Source organism: Melozone crissalis, unplaced genomic scaffold (genome assembly GCF_028551555.1).
Source record: "Melozone crissalis strain CALT ecotype California unplaced genomic scaffold, PUWL_Pcris_2 ptg000208l_1, whole genome shotgun sequence".
In the NCBI taxonomy this organism is placed as follows: Eukaryota; Metazoa; Chordata; class Aves; order Passeriformes; family Passerellidae; genus Melozone; species Melozone crissalis.
In genome coordinates this window covers 179,937-203,154 of record NW_026535972.1, presented here as the reverse complement: position 1 = coordinate 203,154, position 23,218 = coordinate 179,937, and the positions used below count along the sequence as shown (strand labels likewise).

Here is a 23,218-nt window from a genome sequence, read left to right as displayed (position 1 = left end):
TGAGGACACGGCACACATGGGGCTGGGGACACGGCACACATGAGGCTGGGGACATGGCACACTGGTGACTGGGGACACGGCACGCGTGGGGCTGGGGACACGGCACGCGTGGGGCTGGGAGCGGGCCAGGCCGGGGCCGCGCTGCGGAAGGACGCCAGGTCTAGGGGTGTCCTGAGCAAGACACCACAATTGTGGGGTGTGCAGAACAGCACAACAGGGTTTAGGGGTGGCCCTGGGGGTCCGGGGCAGGATGGTGTGGCCCGGGGGGTTCGGGGTTCCAAGGGGATTCCATGCAGGAACAGCGGCAGCCCGGGGGGTTCTGAGGGGGTCCAAGGGGATTCCATGGAAGAACAGCGGCAGCCCGGGGGGTTCTGAGGGGGTTCGGGGGTCCCGGCCAGCGCGGTGCGATGTGTCTGCGGGGCCCGTGCCGCCTGGTAGGGGGCGCTGTGCAGGGGAGCGCCCCGCGTCCCCTCAAGGACACGGCACTCTGCGCATGCGCGCCGCGAGGGGCGGGGCCGGCGGTAGGGGTGGGGCGAGGACACGGAGGGGCGTGGCCAGCAGGGGCGCGGGTCCTCCCCCCGAGGTAGGCGGTGCCGGGCCGCGGTGCCGGGCCGCGTTGCCGGGCAGCGGTGGGCGGGGCGCTCCGGGAGCGGCGGCGGAAGCCGGAAGCGGCGGCGGGTTCCGGCCGGTCCCGATCCCCACAGCCGCTCCCGGCGGCGCGTCCCCACCCGCCGGCTCCCGGCAGCCGCTCTCCCACGGTCCCTGTCCCGGCGGATTCCGTTCCCAGTGGGCCCCGGGCATGGCGGGCCGCGGGAAGCTGATCGCGGTGATGGGCGACGAGGACACGGTGACCGGATTTCTGCTGGGCGGAATCGGGGAACTGGACAAGCACCGGCGGCCCAACTTCCTGGTGGTGGAGAAGGAAACAAGCCTGGCGGAGATCGAGGAGACGTTCCGGTGTGTGTGGGGGGAAGGCGGCCTGGGAGGGCTCGGGCGGCCTGAGGGGGGGCCGGGGGTGCCGGTAATGTTCGGGGAGCTGAGGGCTCCCTGCGGTGCCCGTGTGAGCGCACAGCGGGGTCTCTGAGGGGGATCCGGCCAGGATCTGGGCCCCGGGGTGTCAGTAAGGTTCGGGGTGCTGAGGGGGGCCGGGGCGGTCGGTAATGTTCGGGGTGCTGAGGGCTCCGTGCGGTGCCCGTGTGAGCGCACAGCGGGGGCTCTGACGGGACCCAGCCCGGCTCTGGGCCCCGGGGCTCGCAGCGTTGCGGCGGGGGAAGGAGAGGGCGGGCAGAGCCTGGGCTCAGGCTGCCCGGAGCGCTGCGGGCATCGGGGCCCAGCAGCGTGTCCCGCCCGGCTGCGCCGCCCGCGCGGGCACTCCGTGCCCCTCACTCTCCCTTTCTCCCCTCGGCAGGGGTTTCCTGGCGCGGGAGGACGTGGGCATGATCCTGATCTCGCAGGCGCTGGCGGAGCAGATCCGGCCGGCGGTCGCCGCCCACGCCCGGGCGCTGCCCGCGGTGCTCGAGATCCCCTCCAAGGACCACCCCTACGACCCGGCCCGGGACTCGGTGCTGCGCCGCGCCCGGGGGCTCTTCGCACCCGATGAGCTGCGATAGAGCCCCCCCGGACCCCCAGCCCCTCCCCACACCCCCCAAATCCCCCTCTAAGCTCCCACGTACCCCCGTGTGTGCCAGCCCCCTCAGCTCGCCCAGTCTGTCCCCTGCGCCCGTGGCCTCTTTGCACCCAGTCACGGGTGACTGACACCCCCAGACAGTCCCCAGTACCTTCCCAGCACCCCCAAAAGGTTCTCCACCACTCCCCCAGCTTCTTACACTCAAACAGCCCCTGGCACCCTATGGGGTCACAAGCCAGGCCTGGGGGTCTCCATCCCAGGGAAGCCCACCCAGGGGCCCCCAGCCCACCTGGGACAGTTGTGCCCCATGCCTGGGGGTCCCCAGCCCATCCCAGGGTGCTTCTGTGGGGCCCCTGGGTTCCCAGGGTGCCCTTTGGATGCTGGGGGCTGTGGTTGCCCCGTGGGTCTGAGGGTGACACGGGGAGCCTGGCGTGTCCCTGAGGGTGCCTGGGGTTGCCACAGGGGCCCTGAGGGTGACCCGTGACTGTGTCTCAGCCATGTCCCGTGATGGGGAAGTGCCACCAGCGTATCCTGCTGAATCCTGCCAGGTCCTGCCTGCAGGCAGGGAGGGACGCCCCAAGGACACTGGGAGTTGCCACTGTGACCTTGTCACCGTTCCCCCGGCTCCTCCCCAGCCTCCTCAGCCCCAGCAGAACCTGGGGGGAAGGTTATTTATTGTCCTCCCCCTGTGCCCAAATGTCATTTGTGTCCCCAGTGTTTCTCCCTGACAGTGTCCCCAACATGTGCTGACACCACTCACTGTCTGCTCTGCTCTGCTCTGTGGGGTGCTGTGAGGGGTGGGGACGGGGGGATCTGGGGGCATGGCACAGGGACATGCAGGGGGGCACGGGGACAGCGCCGTGGAGGGCTCGGGAGCACCCTGAGACCCCCCCCATGACCCCCACCCTCGGGGGGGCAGCAGGGGTGAGCAACAGGGCCTGAGGGCATTGGTGTGAGGGCCCGGGAGCCCCGTCCAGCCAGGGCTGCCCCCGTGTTTGTGTTCCCACCTCCCGAGCAGCCCCTGCTGTGCCCTGCAGACACGGGTGGCACCTGCAGGGCACTGAGGGGAACCCACATCTCTGGGGCCCTGGACAGTGGCCGTGCTGGGGACACGCACTGGGGAGTGGGCTGGGCACAGGTGGGCACAGACACAGTTGTCACAGATGTCCCACACATACACACACACACACACACACAGGTGGCACACACAGGTGTCACACACATACCACGAATACACGTTTATGGCACACAGAATCCCAGGACAGTGTGAGCGGGAAGGGCCCCCTGGTGATGCCCCAGCTGAGGTCCTGCCCAGGCAGGGTCACCTGGAGCAGGTGGCACTTGTCCAGGTGGGTTAGGATGTCTCTGAACGGACACCCCTCACCCTCCTGGGCGGCTGTCCCAGGGCTTGGCCTTCCCGTGATGGAGGGAGGTTGTGCCTCCTGCTGAGCTGGGACTGTTGGAGCCCAGGGCCTGACTCCTCATCCTTCGCTGGGCAGGACGGGGCTGGGCCTGGCACCATCCTCTTCACCTGGGCAGGTCTGGGCTTGGTGGGATCCCCCCTCAGATGTTTGCATGGATTGGTGCCATCCCCTCACGTGAGGGATTAGTGTGGGCATGTGAGCAGCAGTCCAAAGCTCCACATGGACTCGGGAGCCCTGGCAGCCCATCAGGCACAGAGGGGGAATTGCCAGGAGCAGGGGGAGATGGAAATGGCTCCTGGCTGTGCAGGTGACCCAGAGCGTGCTGACTGGGGCAGGCAAATGGACGTGGAGCAGCAGGACATGGCGTGGTGGCGGCCCAAGCAGCAGGATTTGCAGGAGGGCACAGCCACCCTCCTGACCCTTGAGGTGTGCTCCTCTCAGGTGGGGATTATTTTTTTCACTTGTGCAACTTGATTGGACCCAGCAGTTGTTGACACACTGACAAAAGCCGTTGCTGGCAGGAGTGGGGAGAAGCAGACAGAGCTCCCCAAGAAAGCCCGGGCTGCAGGGGGTGTCTGAGCCTACTGTTACTGCTGGAGCACAGTGAAACAGCACTGCATGTGGTGTGAGCAGGTGGGGCATCTCACAGGGGAGGCGGGGAGGCTGAAGATCCTCAAGGATTGTCAAGAGAAACAGACTGGTGGAGTTGCACCTTCCATCCAGGAGAGAAATGGAATGCATGAAAGCTCAGCAACAGTCAGAGTTGCCCTGACCCTCTTGCCTTCAGGCAGGAGGAGACCTAAAAGGGGGGAATGGAAACAGGTCCCTGCTTAGGGAGGTAGCAGAATCCCCCCCAGCTTCCCTTGCCTTCCCAGGTGCCCTTACAGAACCCATAAGAGGTCCTGGATTTTGAGGGTCAGACAGTTGAGAGTGCAGCAGAAAGTCTGCTTGGTGGGTTTCAGATCCGTGCAGTCAGTCAGACAGATCACAGCTACAGTTATTAAGGAAAAAAGGAAGGGCAGTTGTAGTGTGTGATTCACTTTGAGGGGGGCTGAGGAGCCTGTGTTCCAACCAGACCCATCCCACAGGGAAGGCCTAGGCCTCCCTGAGGCCCAGGCAGGGGACACTGCTGAGACACTCCCTGCACTAATTCAGCCCACCAGCTGCTGCCTGTGACTGTGGTCACAGGGGTTTTCAGGGTGAGAGATGAAAATGTTGACTCTGTGATCAGAAGGCTTGATTTATTATTTTATTATATATATATATATATATATATATATATATATATAAAACATTATGATTATACTAAAAGGAATAGAAGGAAAAGTTCTCAGAAGGCTAGCTAAGCTAAGAATAAGAATGATAACAAAGGAGCTCTCTCATACTCTGTCCGAGATAGCTCAGTTTTTGATTGGCCATTAATTGTAAACATCTAAGATGGGCCAATCACAGGTGGACTTGTTGCATTCCACAGCAGCAGATAACAATTGTTTACATTTGTTGCTGAAACTTCTCAGCTCTAACAGGAAAAATCCTAAGACACAATTTTAATGAAAAGATGTCTGCGACAGCTGCCCACTGCTCATTGTCCTGACGAGAGAAGTACCAGGGTAACAGAAAAGGACTTTGGTGCACTGGGTTGCCTGGTTGAAGGGACAGGAGCACAAGGTACAAGAGATGGTGGTCTTGATTCCTTTGGTAGTCAGGATGAATGCCAAAATGAACAAGAAAGCCAATGGGAGCAAAAAGTAGCTTAAAGACTGGTGCCATTGGTGGAATTTTGGGTTTTTCAAACATGAGGTAGTTTGTATAGCACCAGGCTGGAGATAGATGGATTCACCTCTAGAAGAGAAGAGGCAAAAGGGTTCCAACCTGTGGATTGGCAGGCTGATTGAGAGGGCTTTAAACTAGATCTGAGGGGAGAGGGGCATGAGAGCACAGTCACTAGAAATGAAGCTGGGGGCAGCAGGCCAGTGCGGGGCAGAAATTGATAGCACAGCTAAAGTGCATCTACACCAATGCAGCAGTGTGGGCACCACAGGAGGAGCTGGAGGCTGTGGTGCAGCAGCAAAGCTCTGATCTAGTTGCTGTCATGGAACTGTGATGACTCCATGACTGGAATGCTGCAATGGATGGCTCCAAGCTCATTAGAAGGGACAGGTGAGGGAGAGAGGTGGTGTTATGACTCTGTACCTTAGGGAGGGTTTTGGCTGTCTGGAGCTTGGTAATGAAAAGGATGAATGGTCGTGGTGAAAATCAAGGGGAAGACTGGCAAGGCAGATATCCTGGTGGGGGTCTGTTCTAGACCTCCCAACCAGGATGAAGAGGCAGATGAATTATTCTATAGAGTGCTGGCTGATGTTTCGTGGTTGCCAGTCCTTGTTTTTGTGGAGGTCTTTAACCTGCTGGATGTCTGCTGGAAGCAACCCAGTGGAGAGAAGACAGTCTGAGAGGCTCCTGGAATGTGTGGAAGAGAACTTCTGGCTCAGTAGCTGAGCAGCCCACCTAGGGTGGGGCCCTGCTGGACCTGCTGTTTGCAGACTGAGAGGGGCTGCTGGAAGACATGGTGGTTGGAGCCATCTTGGGCACAGTGACCCTGAAATGAAGGAGTTTCAGTCCTTGGCGAAGTAACAAGGTGCCTCAACAAAACCTCTACACTGTCAGAGGGTGAATGTCAGCCACTTTGGGACACTGATTTGGACAGTCCCTTGGGAAGCAGCCCTTAAAAACAAAGGGTCCCAGGAAGGCTGGGCATACATCGAGAAGGAAAGCTTTAAGGTGCAGGAGCAGCCTGTCCCTATGTACCTAAAAATGAGCTGGTGGGGAAGAAGGGATTGTCCCCCTGACCTTGGCATTGGTGAGGCCACACCTCAAGTCCTGTGTCCAGTTCTCAGCCCCTCAGGTCAAGAAGGACATTGAGGGGCTGGAGTGTGTCCAGAGAAGGCAACGTAATCGGGAGGGCCTAGAGGGTGAATCCTCTGAGGAGCAGCTGAAGGAGCTGGAGAGGCTCAGCCTGGAGAAAAGGAGGCTCAGGGGAAACCTTCTCACTTTCCAGAACTCCCTGACAGGAGATCAGAGCCAGGGGAGGCTCAGCCCTGGAGCGGCCTCAGGTTATGCCAGAAGAGGTTCAGGGTGGACATCAAGAAAAATTTCTTCATGGAAAGGTGGTCAGGCATTGGAAGGAGCTGCCCCGCGGAGTCCGAGTCCCTGGAGGTGTCCAAGAAATTATGGAGGAAAAAATGTAAACCTTCATTTCTCAAGGTATGTAATCAAAGTCAGATGCCTTTCTGAAATGGATGCAAAGAAACATTTGTAAAAGGTGAATGTAGGCAAACTAGCAGAGCACTGCTGTTTTGCAGTAAGGATCACCACATTTAAAATATTCATTCAGGGTGGGAAGAAGGGTTGACAGGCTGAGAGAGTCATGGCTGGTCAGCCTGGAGAAGAGAAGGTTCCAGGGAGACTTTGGTGCCTCTTCCAGTACTTCAAAGGGGCTTAGAAAAAGGCTGGAGGGGTACTTTGGACAAGAGCTTGTAGTGATAGGACACAAGAAAAATGGCTTAAACTGAAGGTGGTAGATTTAGATTAGGTGTTAGGAGGGAATTTCTGGCTGTGGGTGCGGGCAGGCCCTGGCACAGAGCAGCCGTGGCTGCCCCTGGATCCCTGGCAGTGCCCAAGGCCAGGCCGGACAGGCCTCAGGCCTTGGAGCACCCTGGAATAGTGGAAGGTGTCTCTGCCCACGGCAGGGCTGGCACTGGGTGGTCATAAAGTCCCTTCTACCCAGAGCATTCCACGTCTCTATGACTCTGTGCTGCCCCTCCCTGCCATGCCAGCACTCAGAACCAGCCCCTCTGTGACAGCGGCCCTGGCCCGGGCACTGTGAGCACCACGAAGGCTGTGGGTGCTGTGGCAGTGGCCGCACTGGAGGTGACAGCTCTGCGCTGGCTCTGCCACCTGCGCTGGCGCCGATGGCTTTGCTGGGGCTGCTCGTGCTGCTGGCCCTGGCCGGGCCCGTGGGGGGCACCTGGGACACCTGCAGGTCAGTGGTCCCGGGGGGCTCTGGGAGGGAGCTGGAGGAACACTTGGGGACTTCCCTGGCAGAACAGTGGTGAAAGATGCCCCTCAGGGTTGTCTGGCCCTGCTGCCGCTCAGCACCAGGGGGGACTTTCAGCCTGAGCAGCAGCAGCCACCGAGCAGGGCAGTGATGGCTTTGTGCTTCCAGAGGGACCTGTGGGCTCCGGCCCATGGCCTCTGACCACAGCTCTGCTGCTCTCGACTACAACTCCGTGGTTTCTGCTGCTGGCACGTCCCGTGAGGGTGGCACCAGTGTCCAGCCTGGGGCCTGGCCCGGCATCGTCAGCATCCAGGCCACCTGGGAGAACGGCACGTGGCACATGTGCACGGGTGTCCTCCTCAGCTCCCAGTGGGTGCTCACGGTGGCACACTGCTTCGCCAGGGCCGGGTAAGAGACAGCAGGGACAGAGATGTCCCCAGAGCACGGGCAGGTGCCCAGCTCACAGCACCATGGGCCACTCCCCTGCCCACCTGGGCGAGCAGAAGGCCGGGAAATGCTGGGCTGCTGCAGCCCGTGGCTCTGCTCCCTGTCACCCCTCTGTCCATCTGCTCCCCAGGGGCATCTCCACGTGGGACGTGGTGATCGGGGCCACAGATCTGACTCAGATGGGCCCTGAGGCTCTGGTGAGACGCATCCAGAGGCTCCTGGTGCACCAGCACTACGTGGCTGCCACGGCCAGGAATGACATTGCCCTGGTGGAGCTGGACCAGCCCGTGGAGTGCAGCGACTACATCCAGCTGGGCTGCGTGCCCGACCCCTCACTCAGGGTCTCAGAGCTGAAATCCTGCTACATCGCCGGCTGGAACTTTGCCAGAGGTGAGTTCCCAACAGGATGTGTGCTCCCAGGGCGAGCTGGGTGCCCGAGGACACGGGCTGGGCACAGACAGGGACATAGATTGGGCACCGACAGGGACACGGGCTGGGCACACACAGGGACATAGATTGGGCACCGACAGGGACACGGGCTGGGCACACACAGGGACACGAGCTGGGAACCCCAGGGACACAGGCTGGACACACACAGGGACACGGGCTGGGCACAGACACGGGCTGGGCACAGACAGGGACACGGGCTGGGCACAGACACAGGCTGGGCACCCTGGGGACACGGGCTGGGCACCCAGGAACACGGGCTGGACACACACAGGGACACAGGCTGGACACACATAGGGACACGGGCTGGGCACAGACACAGGCTGGGCACACACAGGGTCCGGCCGCACGGCGCCAGCGGGGCCGGGCTCGGAGCAGCTTGGGCTGGGGGAAGGAGTCTCCACCAAGACAGAGCATGGAACGGGATGAGCTGTAAGGTCCCTGCTCACCCAAACAATTCCTGCTGGCCCTGGGAAACCTCGGGGGTTTGGCCCCTTCCCCAGGCCAACAGCAGGGACACAGCTGGACAACATCACCTGTGGGGAAGGGGCAGGGACACAGCTGGACAATGTCACCAGTGGGGAAGGGACAGGGACACAGCTGGACAACATCGCCTGTGGGGAAGGGGCAGGGACACAGCTGGACAATGTCACCCGTGGGGAAGGGGCAGGGACACAGCTGGACAACATCACCAGTGGGGAAGGGGCAGGGACACAGCTGGACAACATCACCCGTGGGGAAGGGGCAGGGACACAGCTGGACAATGTCACCCATGGGGAAGGAGCAGGGACACAGTTGGACAATGTCGTTCCGTGGGGAAGGGGCAGGGACACAGCTGGACAATGTCACCCGTGGGGAAGGGGCAGGGACACAGCTGGACAACATCGCCTGTGGGGAAGGGGCAGGGACACAGCTGGACAATGTCACCCGTGGGGAAGGGGCAGGGACACAGCTGGACAATGTCACCCGTGGGGAAGGGACAGAGACACAGTTGGACAATGTTGTTCCGTGGGGAAGGGACAGAGCCAGGCCCGGGAAGGGGGCTCACCCCAGGCAGGGGAAGGGATGGGTACCGAGCTGCTGGGGCTCATTCCCCTCTGTGCCAACAGCTCAGGGAGCAGCCATGGTGCTGCAGGAGTCCAAGGTTCACCTCATGGACACCGAGCTCTGCAACAGCAGCCCATGGTATGCAGGGGCTGTTCATGCTGACAACCTCTGTGCTGGGTACCCACAGGGTGGCATCGACACCTGCCAGGTAGGAGCGTGTGATGAGTCCCTCAGCCCCCGGCAGCACAGGGACCCCCTCATCCCCCACGCGCAGCCCAGCCTGTCCCCTGTCCGCCCTTCCCCTCCCCACATCAGCCCCCCACAGTCCCTGAACCATCTCTCCCGGCACAGGGGGACAGCGGGGGTCCCCTCGTCTGCAAGGACAATGCAGCTGACTACTACTGGCTGGTGGGATTGAACAGCTGGGGAAGAGGCTGTGACAGAGCCAGGCACCCCGGGATCTACACCTCCACTCAGCACTTCTACAACTGGATCCTGCTCCAGACGGGCCTGAGCCCAGCAGAAAGAGCTGGTCCAGCACCGGAGCCACCTGTCACCTCGGCCCCCGAGGAGGAGGCTGAGGAACCAGAGCCACCAGAGGAACCAGAGGAACCAGAGGAAGAGATCAACTTGACCCCTGAGTACAACGAGAAACCAGCAGTGACATCCTCGGGCACGTCACTGCCCATGGCATTCCCACACCAGATCCTGGTGCAATTCTGGAATCTGGTGCAGGAGTTCCTGCAGTTTTAGAAGGACAAAAAAGCCTGAGCAGCAGCAGGATGAGCAGGATCCAGGGCTACAGTGGATCACGGCAGCTCCAAGGCAGCCTTGGGGCCAGAGGCTTCTCTGTCCTGCCCCCGCTGCTGCGCTGCAGCCACAGCGATGCTGACGTGACTGAGGTGTTGAAGTAAAGTTTCTGTGTTCACCATTACCTGTGTGTTCAGCCCTGCTCAGTGCACCCGCAGGCTTGCAGAGTCCCTGCTCTGTCTGTCCATCTGCTGTGCTGTTCACATTCATTCTTCAGCCTGGAGAGGGCTCCAGGGAAACCTCAGTGCCCCTCGTATTGAAGCAGGTTATAATAGCGGGGGAGAGTGGCTTTTTGCATGGGCAGGCCATGACAGGACAAGGAGGAATGGGTTAAACCTAGAGGAGGGGAGATTGGGATGAGGTGCTGGGAAGGAGTTTCTACTCAGGGGGTGGTGAGGCCCTGGCACAGGGTGCCTGGAGAAGCTGTGGCTGCCCCTGGATCCCTAGAAGTGTCTAAGGCCAGGTTGGACAGGGCTTGGAGCAACCTGAAATAGTGGAAGGCGTCCCTGTCCATGGCAGGGGCTGGAATGAGGTGACCTTTAAGATTCCTTTCTAACCAAACCATTCCATGATTCCATGACTGTTTAAGAGTGTGTGTGTGTATCCAGCTCTCTGGAATGCAGCATCCTGTGCACACACGCACACACAGACAAGAGCCATAGCCACATCCAACAAGGTGGGACAGAACCAGCCCCTGGGTGTGAGCCCACCTGTGTCAGCTGTATGGACGGGAAGGAGAAGCCTCCTGTGCTCAGAGCCCCTGGGATCTGGCTGTTCTGGGGCAGAATGGGGACAGCAGCCCAGGGATGGCAGCAGAGGTCATGGGTGGACTGAGGCAGCACTGGCTCAGCTGGAAGCAGGCTGGGGCTGGTCTGTGGCCTGAAACAACCTGGGACCTGCCTCCTTACAGCAGCAGCGCGGGAAGGATGCCATCATAGCTTTGTAAAAATATCCTTTAGTGTTTGCTTTCTGCAGCAGGTACCACTACAGTGCCTGGGCAGGGTCCCTCCTGCAGGTCCAGGATGGCTCACTTCTGCTAGGCAGCTCTGTCCTGAAAGAGCAGTGGGAATGAGCCACCATCCATGTGGAATCATGTGGGTCCTCCCATCCCTCTCCTGAGCAAAATGTGCAGCAGCGAGGGCCAAGCCAATGAAGATCCTGCCCAGGTGAGCTCCCACAAGAAGGGAAGAGGCCCAGCTGCCCATCGCCACAGCTCTAGGGCATGAGAAGCATTGCTGTCCTCCACACAGGCCCCCGAAGTCCAGAGCCAAGGGGAAAACAGGCTCGGGGTCCAGACCTAGGCAGATGAGGGCTCCTCTTCAGTGCAGCTCTTCCCCTTGTCTGGCAAATCCTTGCTTGTGTTCTGCAGGTCAAAGCTCTGGAAAGGAGCAGGACAAGGAACTGCTGAGAAAAGACAGACTGCAACAGCTGTATCTGCTGTGGCTCTTTTAGACTCTGCCTAGGGCAGTGAGAGCTCTCGGGATGGTTCCCACTTCCCCCTCCCAGCCCAGACTGAGCAGCACACAAAGCCCAGCAGAGGGCAAAGCTTCCCGTGCTGCAGTGTCCCCCCTTTGCCATAGGGGAAAAAGAGTAGAACTGCTCATCCGACAGGACTCAGGACGGTGCAGGGACAGAGCCTTCCCTACCTCCAGCTCCCGCAGGACCTCGTCCATGAAGTCTCCTGATTGCTGTTTGTAAGCCACAGCCAGCCTGATGGCGTCGTTGAAGAGCTGGTGGCAAGGACAAGGCTGTCACTCACAGGATGGGGCACATGGGCATTGGGCTTCTGTAGCACATGGAGACTGTTCCCACATCCCAGGGGAAAAAAACCCTCTGCAGCTCTCCATAGCCACCAGCCACTCACATGGAGCTGAAATGATGGACCATTTCCTGCTCTCTGTGCCCAGAGCAGCCCCCGTGTCCCTGGGCTGCCAAGGGGCCTCGTGGACACCAAGCCCAGCAGGCAAACGCCCATCTCACCTTCACCACATTGGTGCCATCGGCAGCAGACACAAAGTAAAAGGGCAAACTGAACTTCCGGGCAAAATTGAAGCTTTTCTGGGTCACCTTCATATCGGCTGAAGCAGACAAAGAAGACATGGTCAGTCAGACATGGCAGGAGGTGCAGAAGGTGGTGTCTTCTGTGTGACACGTCAGACGAGCCACAGCCCTGGGACAGCAATCACCAGGGGCTGCCTGGCATTCCCCATGGGAGGAACCTTCCAGCCTGCTGCAGAGCCAGGTGAACAGTTCTGTCAGCAGCTGCACTGAGACTCTTCAGCACACAGGAGTCTGTGCAGGCTGAAGGAGCACCAAGGCCATCCCTGACTGATCCAGGGAAGCCACAGAACAGCTTTGGCTTCCTTTTGCTGCCATTTTTGACCAGGTGCTACTCCAATCACTTTTGGGCTCTTGATGGATAGAATAGGCAGTGTGATAAGGACATAACTAGAAGAAAAATGCTTGAATAAAACTGAAATTGATGAAATTTGCACTTTTAATTGCTGGTGACACAGGACAAGCACCTGTAAGACAGCAGCTGAGGTCAGCACAGGACCCAGCCCTGGGGGACTGAGGAAATCCTCTGGACCCAACAGACAAGGGACATTGGTTCTCAGTAAGGACAGGAGCGAATCCCAGCACGACCCTGGCAAGCTGGGAGCAGAAGGCACACTCACCATCAATCTTGTTGGCCACCACAATGCAGGGAATCTCTGGGCGGAATTCCCTCAGCTCCTTGTACCAGTTGTTCAGGTTCTTGTAGGTGACCTTCCGCTGCACATCAAACACCTTCCAAGAGAGAACCACCTATCCCGGGCCAGCCCAGCACTGACTGACCCAGGACAGCTCTGACCAACACAAGGACACAATCCAGAATGTTCCCAGGAACACAAGACCAAGGGAACTGGGCATTATTAGAAAGGGTGAGAGAGAAAGGGACAGTATTGCCAAGCCCAGCCAGCAGGAAACAGCCCCTGGATGTCCTTTACACTGTCCTGTGTCCTGGGCAAGTCCCTGCCACCCACACAGGGAGCTGGCACTGGGAACAGCTTGTGCCAAACAGGATCAGATGTGGCCTCCTGTTCTGATAACTAAACCACCAATGAAAATCACTGGTGGAACAGTGGAAAGTGAGAGTGACAGGACAAACCAGGAGATCTGAGCAGGAGAGGAGCCAACAAAACTGGCAACAGGGGCAAACATGAGGACATTGAGAAGACAGCAGGGCCAGGGGATAGAGGAAAAGGGTTACTGGGAGAGACAGACCAGAGCTAACCACATCCATCTACAGGGGGGTTATCTGGTGAGAGAAGAAAGAGCGATCTAGGAAAGTTTTTTAAACCACGGGAAGAGACAAGGAACACATGGCAGTGCAACCATCAAAGTAACACAAAGGCCAGGTGTCACTGAGACCATTGTGCACCCAGCTCCCACAGGGTAGCTGAGACCCCCTCACCATGATGCAGGCATGGGCCTGGTGGTAGTAGGAGGCGTGCATGCTCCGGAACCGCTCCTGGCCCGCCGTGTCCCAGAAATCTGTAACACAGAACCAGCTCGCAATGACACAACTCACCGAGCTCTGTTCTTCTCACAGCTTACACCCAGGAGGCAAAGCACAGCCCGCCTGCTCAGAGACACAAACTCAGCTTCACCTCACCAATCTGAAACACACCAGGGTTAAGAAGTTGTGCCAAACTGGGACCTTTCCTCACTGGGCTCAGCTGTGAGCAGTGCTGGCACTGGCCAACAACAAAGGAGAAGCCACCAGTGACACAGTTGTGTGGGACAGCAGGACCAAGACAGGCAGAAGTGCACAGAGCCATGTCTGGCACTCTGTCTCTAGGGATGACAACGGGAAACTACCTAAAACTCCAGGAGCTGCTGGGCACTGCTGAATTCTGACCCAGCGATGGTCAGTCGGGGCCCTGCCATGGGACATGCTCCAGCGCCTCTCACAGACATCTGACTCTGCTCTCCCAGGGGCAAGAATCATTCTGAGGTGCTGAAGGTAAGTCAGCTAGAGGCAAACAGGTCCCAGTCCATGAAATTCTGTGTACACCAGAAATCATGGGGCAAACCTGGATACGGCCGTGCCTTTAGCTGTTGGTGCAGCTCAGGTGGAGATCCCCCACCTCTCACTGGGTTTGTAGGTTCACATCTGGCTCTGGTTTGCTGTATAAATTGGCACAGCTTCAGTTAAGAGCCTCAGTGTAGTCACATCTCTTGTCAGCTGGACCCAAGCATGGTGCCTACCCAAAGCCAAATGAGCCAGTTTCCTTAGGGATTCCTTTGCACTGATACTGTGACTGGACTCTGTGTCAGACCTACTGGACAGTGGCTTTCTTAAACTGCCCAAATACAGACAGGTCCCCACCAGACCACATTTGCATTCACTGTTTGTGTCACAACGAAGACGTTGAGCAGTGTAAGCCCCAGCCCAACTGAGCCATGACCATTCTTTATCCTCCGACTGTCCACCCATCCATCCAACCCCTGTCTCTCCAGCTCAGAGTCCAGGACATCGTGGGGACAGTGCCCTACACTTTGCCAAGCCCAGGGGGATGATGGCAGTCACTTTGCCCCATCCACCAATGCTGCAGCTCTGTCCCAGAAGGGCACCGGCTTTGTCACGGTGGTGTTGGTTATCAAAACACGATACCGAAACCCAGACGGAGGGGATCTGCCTTCCCAGCTGTTCCCTCTGCCATGGCACCCCCCGTCCCCGGGCTGGCCCCACTCACCCACGCGGACCTCCCGCCCGCCGACCCGGGCGCGGTGCTGGTACAGCGTCAGGGCGAAGGTGGAGAGCTGCTGCGGCTGGCTGCGGCGCGTTAAGGACCCACCGAGCGGGGCAGAGCCCCCCGCCGTGCCCGCCCCGCTCCCCGCCGGCAAGGATACAAGCCATCCAGCAGGAACCGCTCCAGCAGCCTGCCGAGAGAGCGAGCGCGTGTCCCGGTGAGCCGCGGCACGGCGCTGCGGCCCGGCTCCGCGGGACCCCCGCCCGACCCGCGGCACGCCCGCGCCCCACGCACTTGGACTTGCCCACGGCGCTGTCGCCCAGGCAGATGATCTTCACCGTCTCCTCGGCGCCGGCCGCGGCCTCGTCCCGGGTCCCGTCCCGGGCCCCGTCCGGGGCCTCCTCCCGCGCCGCGGCCCGGCCCTGCTCCTCCGCCGCCGTCGCCATGGCAGCGCCTGCGCGTCCCCGCTGCCGCGCGACGCGCCCCGGCCCCGGGCCCCGCCCCGCCCCGGGCCCCGCCCCGCCCCGGGCCCCGCCCCCCCCGGGCCCCGCCCCGCCCCGGGCCCCGCCCCGCCCCGGGCCCCGCCCCGCCCCGGGCCCCGCCCCGCCCCGCCCCGGGCCCCGCCCCGCCCCGGGCCCCGCCCCGCCCCGGGCCCCGCCCCGCCCCGGGCCCCGCCCCGCCCCGGGCCCCGCCCCGCCCCGGGCCCCGCCCCGCCCCGGGCCCCGCCCCGCCCCGGGCCCCGCCCCGCCCCGGGCCCCGCCCCGCCCCGGGCCCCGCCCCGCCCCGGGCCCCGCCCCGCCCCGGGCCCCGCCCCGCCCCGGGCCCCGCCCCGCCCCGGGCCCCGCCCCGCCCCGGGCCCCGCCCCGCCCCGGGCCCCGCCCCGCCCCGGGCCCCGCCCCGCCCCGGGCCCCGCCCCTGTCCCGCCCCATGCCGCCCGGCCCGGCCCGGCCATGGCGGCCCCCGCGCGGCGGCTGCAGCTGACGCTGGCGCTGCTCAAGCCGGACGCCGTGGCCCATCCGCTCGTGTGCGAGGTGAGAGCCAGGCCGGGCCGGGCACAGCAAAGCACAGCAGGCCTCGCCACGACCCCCCCCAGCGCCGCCTCTTCCCGCAGGCCGTGCACGCCGCCATCCTCCGTCATCGCTTCCTCATCGTCCGCGCCAAGGAGGTGCGGTGCGGCGCGGAGCAGAGCCGCCGCTTCTACCGGGAGCACGCAGGTACGAGCCGGGCTCGGGGGGCCCGAGCGGGGCGCTGCCCCGGGCCGGTGCCCACCCGGTCCGTGTCCGTCCGCAGGGCGTTTCTTCTACCAGCGGCTGGTGGAGTTCATGGCCAGGTACGGGCCGTGCCCCGTGTGCGGCGCTGGGAGGCTCTGGCAGCGGGACCTGGCGGTGGCACCCCGGAGGTGCTGCAGGTCATCGTGTGCAGTAGGCCAGCGGTGCCGGCGCCGTGGCCGCGGTGCCGCGCTGGGACCGTGCCCGTCCCCACGGCGCGGCAGGGCAGGCCAGGGCCCGGCGTGGCAGCCCATGGCAGCTGTACTGTGCAGGTTTGTAAGGACGAATAACCTGTTTGTAATGAGCTCTTCATGATCTTTTCTCCTGCTGTTCCTGGGCCCTTGCTGCAGTGGCCCCATGTGGGCTTACATCCTGGCCCATGAGAACGCTGTCCCTCTCTGGAGATCCCTGATGGGACCCACTAAAGTGTTCCGAGCCCGACACAGCAACCCAGACTCCATCCGAGGTGCCTACGGCCTTACGGACACCAGGAACACGACCCATGGCTCAGGTAGGCCTAGCATTCCTGGACGGTTCTTGGGGAGGCAGGAACGATGGTGCTTTGTCTGCCTTTGCTTTAGTTCTGGGGCTCCAAGTGAGCGATTTGTTCCCTTCTGCAGACCTCACGCACACCTGGCCAGGTGCAGCCTAGCCAGGCACCTTTGGAGTGCAGCATGTGTTTGTGGTGGCAGACTGCCATCTCACTGCCTTTCGCTCTCTTTTGACAGACTCAGCTGCCTCAGCCAGCAGAGAAATTGCCTTTTTCTTCCCCGAGTTCGACGAGCAGCGCTGGTACGAGCAGGAGGAGCCGCGGCTGCGGCACGGGCAGCTGTTCCACGGCGCCCAGGAGTGCCGGCCCGGGGCTCAGCCCGCACAGGTGACCCCAGTGAGCGGGCAGGGGGTGCTGTGCTGGCCTGGCAGCCCTGGGCGCACTCTCCTGGGCAGCAGACACAGAGCTGTGCTGCGTGCGGGGAGCCTGGAGGGGGAAAGCAGCCTTGTGCTGCCTGGGAGCAGATTATTGCTGTAACAGGCAGGTGCTGGGGGCTGTAGGAAGAGTTCCCCCAGCAGTGCTCATGCTGACAGTCTGGCCATGCAGCTCACTGGCTCCCTGAGTTTTTTTGGATATGAACAGGACAGGTGAGTTGGTCAAGGGCCAGGTGAAGAATAGGTTGCTTGTTCCAGATGGGATTGGCCTGGGTTTGCTGATGGGAAGCCTCAGATTCTCCCAGCTGGCTGTTCCCACAATGCCTTAGGGAGAAAAGAAGGAAGAAGAACGTGAAGAAAGTTCATCAGCAGGGCAAGATGAACTGTCCTGTCCTTGCTCACCTGCAACTGGGCTGGGAAACGAGGAGCTTTGCCAATAGCTGTGCATGTGAGAGCACTTGGAGCCCTCAGTGTCCATGGCCCGACGGTGCCAGGGCAGTTCCGTGTCTGTGGGAGATGGGATGAACACGGCCATGGAATTACCCAGATGTGTGGTGGAACTGTGACAGGGCAGTGCAGGAGGGCTTAGCTGGGAGGCACAGAGCCAGGTCCTGGCGGCTGATTTGCGTTTCTCTCTGTGATGCTCTGTGTGTTCCTCAACGGGGTTTCAGTCCGTTTGTGCTGTCCCCCTATGGGCTCCTTGCAGAGCTGCCATTTTAGTTCCAGTGCCCTGTTGGAATTTCCTTTGGGCAGTCCCAAATGCTCGGGCTGGGGAAGGTGTGCTGTGCTCGGGGCAGGAGAGCTGCGCTGAGATCCAGCAGAGCCCTGGCACACCACAGAGCCAGGGCAGGGACTCTCCAGGTGCTTCCAGAACCCCGTGAACTGTTGGGTAGTGACTGACTGACTGTGGGGTGGAAAGCACGGCCCAGACTCGCCCAGCTCACGTGTTTGTGCTCCCTCCTCCTTCTGTCTGGGATCAAATGGTCGTTGTTCTGTTCCAGGGACAGAGCCAGGGATCTGCAGGACACCACTGCTGCCCCTGTCCTCAGCAGTGTCCGGAGTGGATCTGCTCAGGATCCTGTGTGTCTTCACACAGGCCTGAGAGCTGTTGTCCCCAGTGCTGTTGATACTTTACTGATATTTTGTCAGTTTTTTATTGATGCCCAGAGGTTTTGCTTAGATCTGTGTGTTTTTCTTTTAACTATTAAACTTTACTATTTTTCACCTTTCTTCTTTTATGTTGTGCTTTCCTTTTGGGATATTCCTTGGTAATATCATTAACTGATAATTCCTGGCTCACACTTGCCACTTTTGAAGTTTTGGTCTTTTTTCCTACTCACTTGCAATGGTTACACTTGGGAAAAGGGCCCTTCTGAACATTGCCAGTGCAGAGAGCTCTGCCAGCAGGATTGTCACAGTGACACCACCTGGCAGCCACCATGATTCAGGTACCGGCTGGTGGCACCTGGCCATTGTCCTGGCCCTGAGGCTGTACCTGAGCACAGGTGCTCAGCCTGGGCAGCCCATTGCCCCAGACAGAGGGTTTGTTGTGTGAATCTAAAGCTGTCCAGCAGACTTTGTCAGAGACCTGAGGCTGAAGCACTTGGTATTTGATGCAGGACACAGTGTCAAAACTGATTTTTTCTCTCCAAGGAAGTCTTACAAAAGGTCACAGGTTACTCTGCTTGGAGGGCTCTTAATCAAAGTGGGTTTGTTTGTTTGGGGTTTTTTTTCCCATTTTCTTTTTCTTTTCCTTGTAAATGCCCGGTAAGTGATTTTTGGCTTTTGCAGTGGTGCCTGCCCCATCGCTGGCAGTTTCCTGGGCTGAGCTGGATGGGCCTGGAGCAGCCTGGTGCAGTGGGTGACATCCCTGTTCACGGCAGGGGCAGGGAGCTGCATGAGCTATGTGGTCCCTGCCAGCCCAAGGCATCCCGTGCTGATGGGTGTGTGTTACAGCAGTAAATCAGTGTCCCAGCTGGTCTCAAACACAGACAATGTGGCATCTCAGAACAGGTTTGAAGGGCGGTTTGAGATCCCTGTTTTCCCTGGCCCAGCTATGGGGTCTGTGCACAGGGCTGGTCACAGCTTCTGCCCAGGGGCTGCTGCCATGCACTGCCTGGGGCACAGTGCCCAGCCCGGGCACCTGCAGGGACACCTCGGGTGTGGAGCTGGGACAGGGCATCGCACAGGGACCTACCTGGGAGTCCGGGCCTGAACTCCATCTGCTCTTGCAGAATTGAGCAGGTTTGTGTCAGCACTGGAGGGCACAACACGGTTTGGCCTGAGAAGAAGGGAAGGAGAGGCTTCAGAGGGAAATGAGTGCTGCTCCCAGCCCAGGCCTGGCCTCAGTCTCAGCCACCACAGGCAGAGCCCTCTGAGCTTGAGGAATTTCATTTGATTTATTGCTGTGACACAAACTTTTAGTTGCTGATTCAGGTACCGAGGAAGACCCAAGATAATGACTAAAGAAACCCCTGGGGAAACACCTTTCCTCTACTTTCCCAGGTTCAGCTTCTGTCCAGCATCTTTTCTCCCCTCTTTTCCTGCAGGTTCTGCCTCCTCTCTCCCAGTGCCTGGGGAGGTGACAGCACAGAGGGCTGGGGCTGGGCTGGGCTTGGCTTTTCTACTTGTTTCTTCCTCTTTCCTTCTTGTTTACTCACTCCTGGCACACCCACAGGCTTCAGTCCCTCAGGTGTGCACCTGCTCCCTGGGCTGGTCTTTTCAGGGAGAAATGGGCCAGTGGGAATTTCATGAAGTTTCTAGAGGAAAACACCGTGTCCTGCACCTGGGCAGGGATGTTTCCATTTGCAACACTCACGTGAGGGACCAGAGAAGCATCTGGCTGTCCTGACGGCCGTGAGCCACCCCTGGGTCAGCAATGCACCTCTGTGGCCTGGCAGCATCCCCAGGTGTGGGAGTCAGGGCACTCGCCCACAGGTCACCCCATCCCCTCCTGGGGCACAGGGAAGGCCACATCTGGTGCACTGGTGCCAGTTTTGGACTGCCCAGTGCCAGACAGCCTGCTCAGAACTGGGGCCCAGCATGGACTGATTAGGACATCTGAGAATCTGGCAGGTAAGGAGAGGCTGAGGGCTGGGGCTGCTCAGACTCAGGAGCTCAGTAGGGTTTATCAATGGGTAGAAATCCCAGGTGTGAGCAGTGAAGGGAACCTCAGGTATCCCAGGAACAGGCACAAGGCAATGGAAACGACCTGAAAACTGGCAATTTCGCTGAGACATAAAAAACCCTCTTTTATTATTTTTATACTCCAAGAGCGATAAAATAAGGTCAGGAGCCCCTCTGCCAAGGCAGGGCTTTGGCCTCAACACCCTCTGGAGTTCCTTTCTGTGCTGCTGGGCAGGTGTGGCCCCCGGGCTGTTGCTGCAGTGGCAGGGGATGCCCTTGGGGCCATGTGGGCACCTGGGCAGCAGGTCAGGCCTCTCCTTCCCCCAGCAAGGCCATAATTCCTGCCAGCCCCACCGCGGGCTCTGCTGCTGTTCAGTATTTCCCTCTCTGCAGCTGATCTGTGCTGGAACCCTGGATGCTGAGAATTCCAGACTTTCTGTGCTGACATGCACTGATCCCCAAGAGAACACAGCATTTGACCTGAGGCTGTGGAGAAGGCTTCAAAAATTGATAAATAGCACTGGGATTATGGGTGTGTAGTTGGTTAGAAGTGTGCGATATCACAGGGTGGAAAACTTAGAGTTTAAGGTTTTAGAATATAGTAATATATGTAGAGCAAGATGGAGGTTTTAGCATGGTAGGTGGTCCTTCTTCACCTTCTTCCTTCTTCACCCCAAATGGGTTTGGGTGATTTTGTGTAATTGGACAGAAAAGTCTGCATTGCAGACTTTGAGTGATTAGTTATTGGGTTAAACATGAAAATAATTTAGGTGCCATTTCTTAATGGATAGTTTAGCCTTAAAAGACCATGTACAGAAGATTGTTAGCCATTTTGTAGCTTGTTAGTAGAATGCTGTAGAACTCACTGCTTGTAATAGAGATAAGAAATAATAAACACCTGAGTCTGGACACAAAACACACTCTTGAGTGCTTCAATCCCCACCCTGACAGAGGCAGAAAGGAAGCCAAGAACCAGCAGATCTGCTCTTCTCACAACAGCCTGTGTCCCGCTTTTCCCAGGTCCGGGGACAAGGAAAAATGGATACAATGGAAATAAAGACAAATTTACTGCTTCAGTGCTGGCTGCACTTGTCTCTGCTAAAGCTGCATCTCACTGTGCAGAGCTGCAGACAAGGGTGCTGTGGGTGGCCAAAGATTTTGTGGATTTGATCTTGTATCAGGCTGTGGGTTCTCACATGGAAAAGAAAAGGGGCCTGGGAAAGCAGCCACAGAATCAAATCCCAGGCAAACAGACGTAATGGTGTTCAGGGAAGGCTGAGCCAGAGCAGTCCAATCCATCCCCACACTGAAAGTTCCAAGGGATTAGCAAAGAGTTATCTCAGATTTGGGGGCCACAACCCTGTAGGCCACAGTTTTCCCACAGAGCTGCTGTACAAAGCAGGAGGAACAAGGAGTGAGAGAAACACCAAACTGCAGAAAAAAATCCTCATAGATTGGGGCTGTTTTCTTCCAGCACAGAAAATAAACACTCTCCTGTAGGAGTGACAGGGATAGGATGGTTGGGACGGACGGAGATGAGAGATCTCTGAAGCCAAGGCTTGGAACTTGGGATTTATTGCAAAGGGCCTGGGTGCAGGGCCCTGCTGGGATTTGGGGATTATTGCAAAGGGCCTGGGTGCAGGACCCTGCTGGGATTTGGGGTTTATTGCAGAGGGCCTGGGTGCAGGGCCCTGCTGGGATTTGGGGTTCATTGCAAAGGGCCTGGGTGCAGGGCCCCGCTGGGATTTGGGGTTTATTGCAAAGGGCCTGGGTGCAGGGCCCTGCTGGGATTTGGGGTTTATTGCAAAGGGCCTGGGTGCAGGGCCCTGCTGGGATTTGGGGTTTATTGCAAAGGGCCTGGGTGCAGGGCCCTGCTGGAGCTGCAGCCACAGCTCAGAGCAGGCCCCAAAGAGAGAGAGAGCAAGAGGAAAAGAGAGGACAGAAGAGAGTGAAGTTCCCATTACAATACAATGAATCTTCTGTGCTGAATATTCTATTTTTCACTAACCAGTTTAGTACAAGATAAAAATCTTATAGCATTTACATACAGCCTGTAAGAATCATTACATTACCACACTGTGTTACATTTTAAACCCTAATAGCTCCTTTTTGGGCCCCTTCTGCCAAGCTATAGGGTCTGCTCTGACCCTTGGGCCTGTCTGCAAGCAGAAGGTGTTGTTCCATCAAAAGGGGATTACCTTCAGCCAGCCACACCATTGTTTTTTAGTTGTTCAGTAACTGAGATATCTCAAAGCTTGCTTTCATTTCAATCTCGCTCATAGTTTCCATATTCTCAAAATCTTTTGCCAGGCAATCATATTTATAACGCTTCCCTGTTTCATCTTCCCCAACACTCTCCCACCTCATGCCCCAGACAGGCCAAGCATGGGCTGGATCTGGACTCTGACCAAATTTAACGTTGAGCTTGATGTGATGCCACAGAGCAGGAAAACCCCAGGACAGACCAGACTCCTGTGTACACAGCCAAGCCATCCACCTGGGCTCCTCCTCACCTGCGTGCAGACAGCCACATCTCTGTGATACCCTGCCCAAAGCCCTGGCAGGCTCCAGGAAGAACCAGTTTTCATCTCTCCTTCAGATCCCGATCCCAGTTATCAACGTGTCCAGGACCTGATTGGTCCCTCCATTCACACTTACTATTGAGTACTTGTATTAGCCAGATTTCCTCATTAATGCTTCCCTGCCTTCCAAAACATTCCTGATAAACAAAAGACAGTTCTGTATCTCCCACAGCACCCAGAGAAAGTCAAAAGCCATCAGTTGTGCAAAGCAGCTGCTGCTGCTGCTGGAGCTGAATATTTAAATTTAACATGGGGCTGTGTTGATCCTTTCCGGAGAACAGATGTTTTATGGAAACACTTTGGAAATCCATCCCTGCCCTGAGTACAGGAGAGTTCTGGAAGCAATGGGAGGGATGAGTTTTGGTGGCAGCACTGTTGGAGCAGCTCCTGCATGCAGCAGCAGCCATGTTCAGCATTTCCCAGTCCCATCCCTGGGTACCTGCACAGGGACAACAGGCAGGAGAAGTTTAAACATTGGAGAGAAGGAAAACTCTAGAAAAACTATAGATGTGACATTGTGGCAGCACCATCCATCACAAAACTAAACTGAACCAGAATTCAGGTTATTGTTTTTGTTATTTTGTGACACAAAGTTTGGAGGTTAGATAAAGCAACCAAAAATCTTTGTGACAGAGAATAACAAGCCTGAGGCAAGGCCCAGGTCTCTGGTTTCAGCTTGGTCTGTACCCACAGATTAGGGATGGGAAAGGGGCAGCAAGGAGA

General features: G+C 58.6%; 4 protein-coding genes across 6 annotated transcripts; 3 read left to right on the top strand and 1 right to left on the bottom strand.

The window, feature by feature from the left end:
* The first annotated feature begins 678 nt into the window (after positions 1 to 678).
* Positions 679 to 1,655, top strand: ATP6V1F (ATPase H+ transporting V1 subunit F). The gene is made up of 2 exons (XM_054294127.1): positions 679 to 957; positions 1,409 to 1,655. The coding sequence occupies exons 1-2, from the start codon at positions 800 to 802 to the stop codon at positions 1,608 to 1,610; spliced, it is 360 nt and encodes a 119-aa protein (XP_054150102.1). The 5' UTR covers positions 679 to 799; the 3' UTR covers positions 1,611 to 1,655.
* Positions 1,656 to 4,378: 2,723 nt separating this feature from the next.
* Positions 4,379 to 9,980, top strand: LOC128949254 (acrosin-like). Of its 2 annotated transcripts, XM_054294116.1 has the most exons (6): positions 4,379 to 5,686; positions 6,107 to 6,312; positions 7,274 to 7,513; positions 7,683 to 7,942; positions 9,109 to 9,254; positions 9,398 to 9,980. In XM_054294116.1, exons 3-6 carry the CDS (start codon positions 7,296 to 7,298, stop codon positions 9,797 to 9,799), a joined length of 1,026 nt encoding a protein of 341 aa, XP_054150091.1. In that variant the 5' UTR covers positions 4,379 to 5,686; positions 6,107 to 6,312; positions 7,274 to 7,295; the 3' UTR covers positions 9,800 to 9,980. The 2 variants fall into 2 exon arrangements, with proteins under 2 accessions (XP_054150091.1, XP_054150090.1); XM_054294115.1 differs by having other exon boundaries at positions 4,379 to 6,312.
* An 811-nt stretch (positions 9,981 to 10,791) lies between these two features.
* Positions 10,792 to 15,041, bottom strand: LOC128949255 (rab-like protein 2A). Its single transcript, XM_054294117.1, has 8 exons — positions 14,890 to 15,041; positions 14,756 to 14,785; positions 14,599 to 14,678; positions 13,314 to 13,393; positions 12,535 to 12,646; positions 11,837 to 11,934; positions 11,503 to 11,586; positions 10,792 to 11,234 (listed from the first exon to the last, which is right to left on the bottom strand). The coding sequence occupies exons 1-8, from the start codon at positions 15,039 to 15,041 to the stop codon at positions 11,154 to 11,156; spliced, it is 717 nt and encodes a 238-aa protein (XP_054150092.1). The 3' UTR covers positions 10,792 to 11,153.
* Positions 15,042 to 15,538: 497 nt separating this feature from the next.
* Positions 15,539 to 18,016, top strand: LOC128949257 (nucleoside diphosphate kinase 6-like). Of its 2 annotated transcripts, XM_054294120.1 has the most exons (6): positions 15,539 to 15,626; positions 15,707 to 15,809; positions 15,886 to 15,925; positions 16,214 to 16,374; positions 16,592 to 16,740; positions 17,789 to 18,016. In XM_054294120.1, the coding sequence occupies exons 1-6, from the start codon at positions 15,546 to 15,548 to the stop codon at positions 17,912 to 17,914; spliced, it is 660 nt and encodes a 219-aa protein (XP_054150095.1). In that variant the 5' UTR covers positions 15,539 to 15,545; the 3' UTR covers positions 17,915 to 18,016. The 2 variants fall into 2 exon arrangements, with proteins under 2 accessions (XP_054150095.1, XP_054150094.1); XM_054294119.1 differs by having other exon boundaries at positions 16,592 to 17,878.
* Positions 18,017 to 23,218: the final 5,202 nt, after the last annotated feature.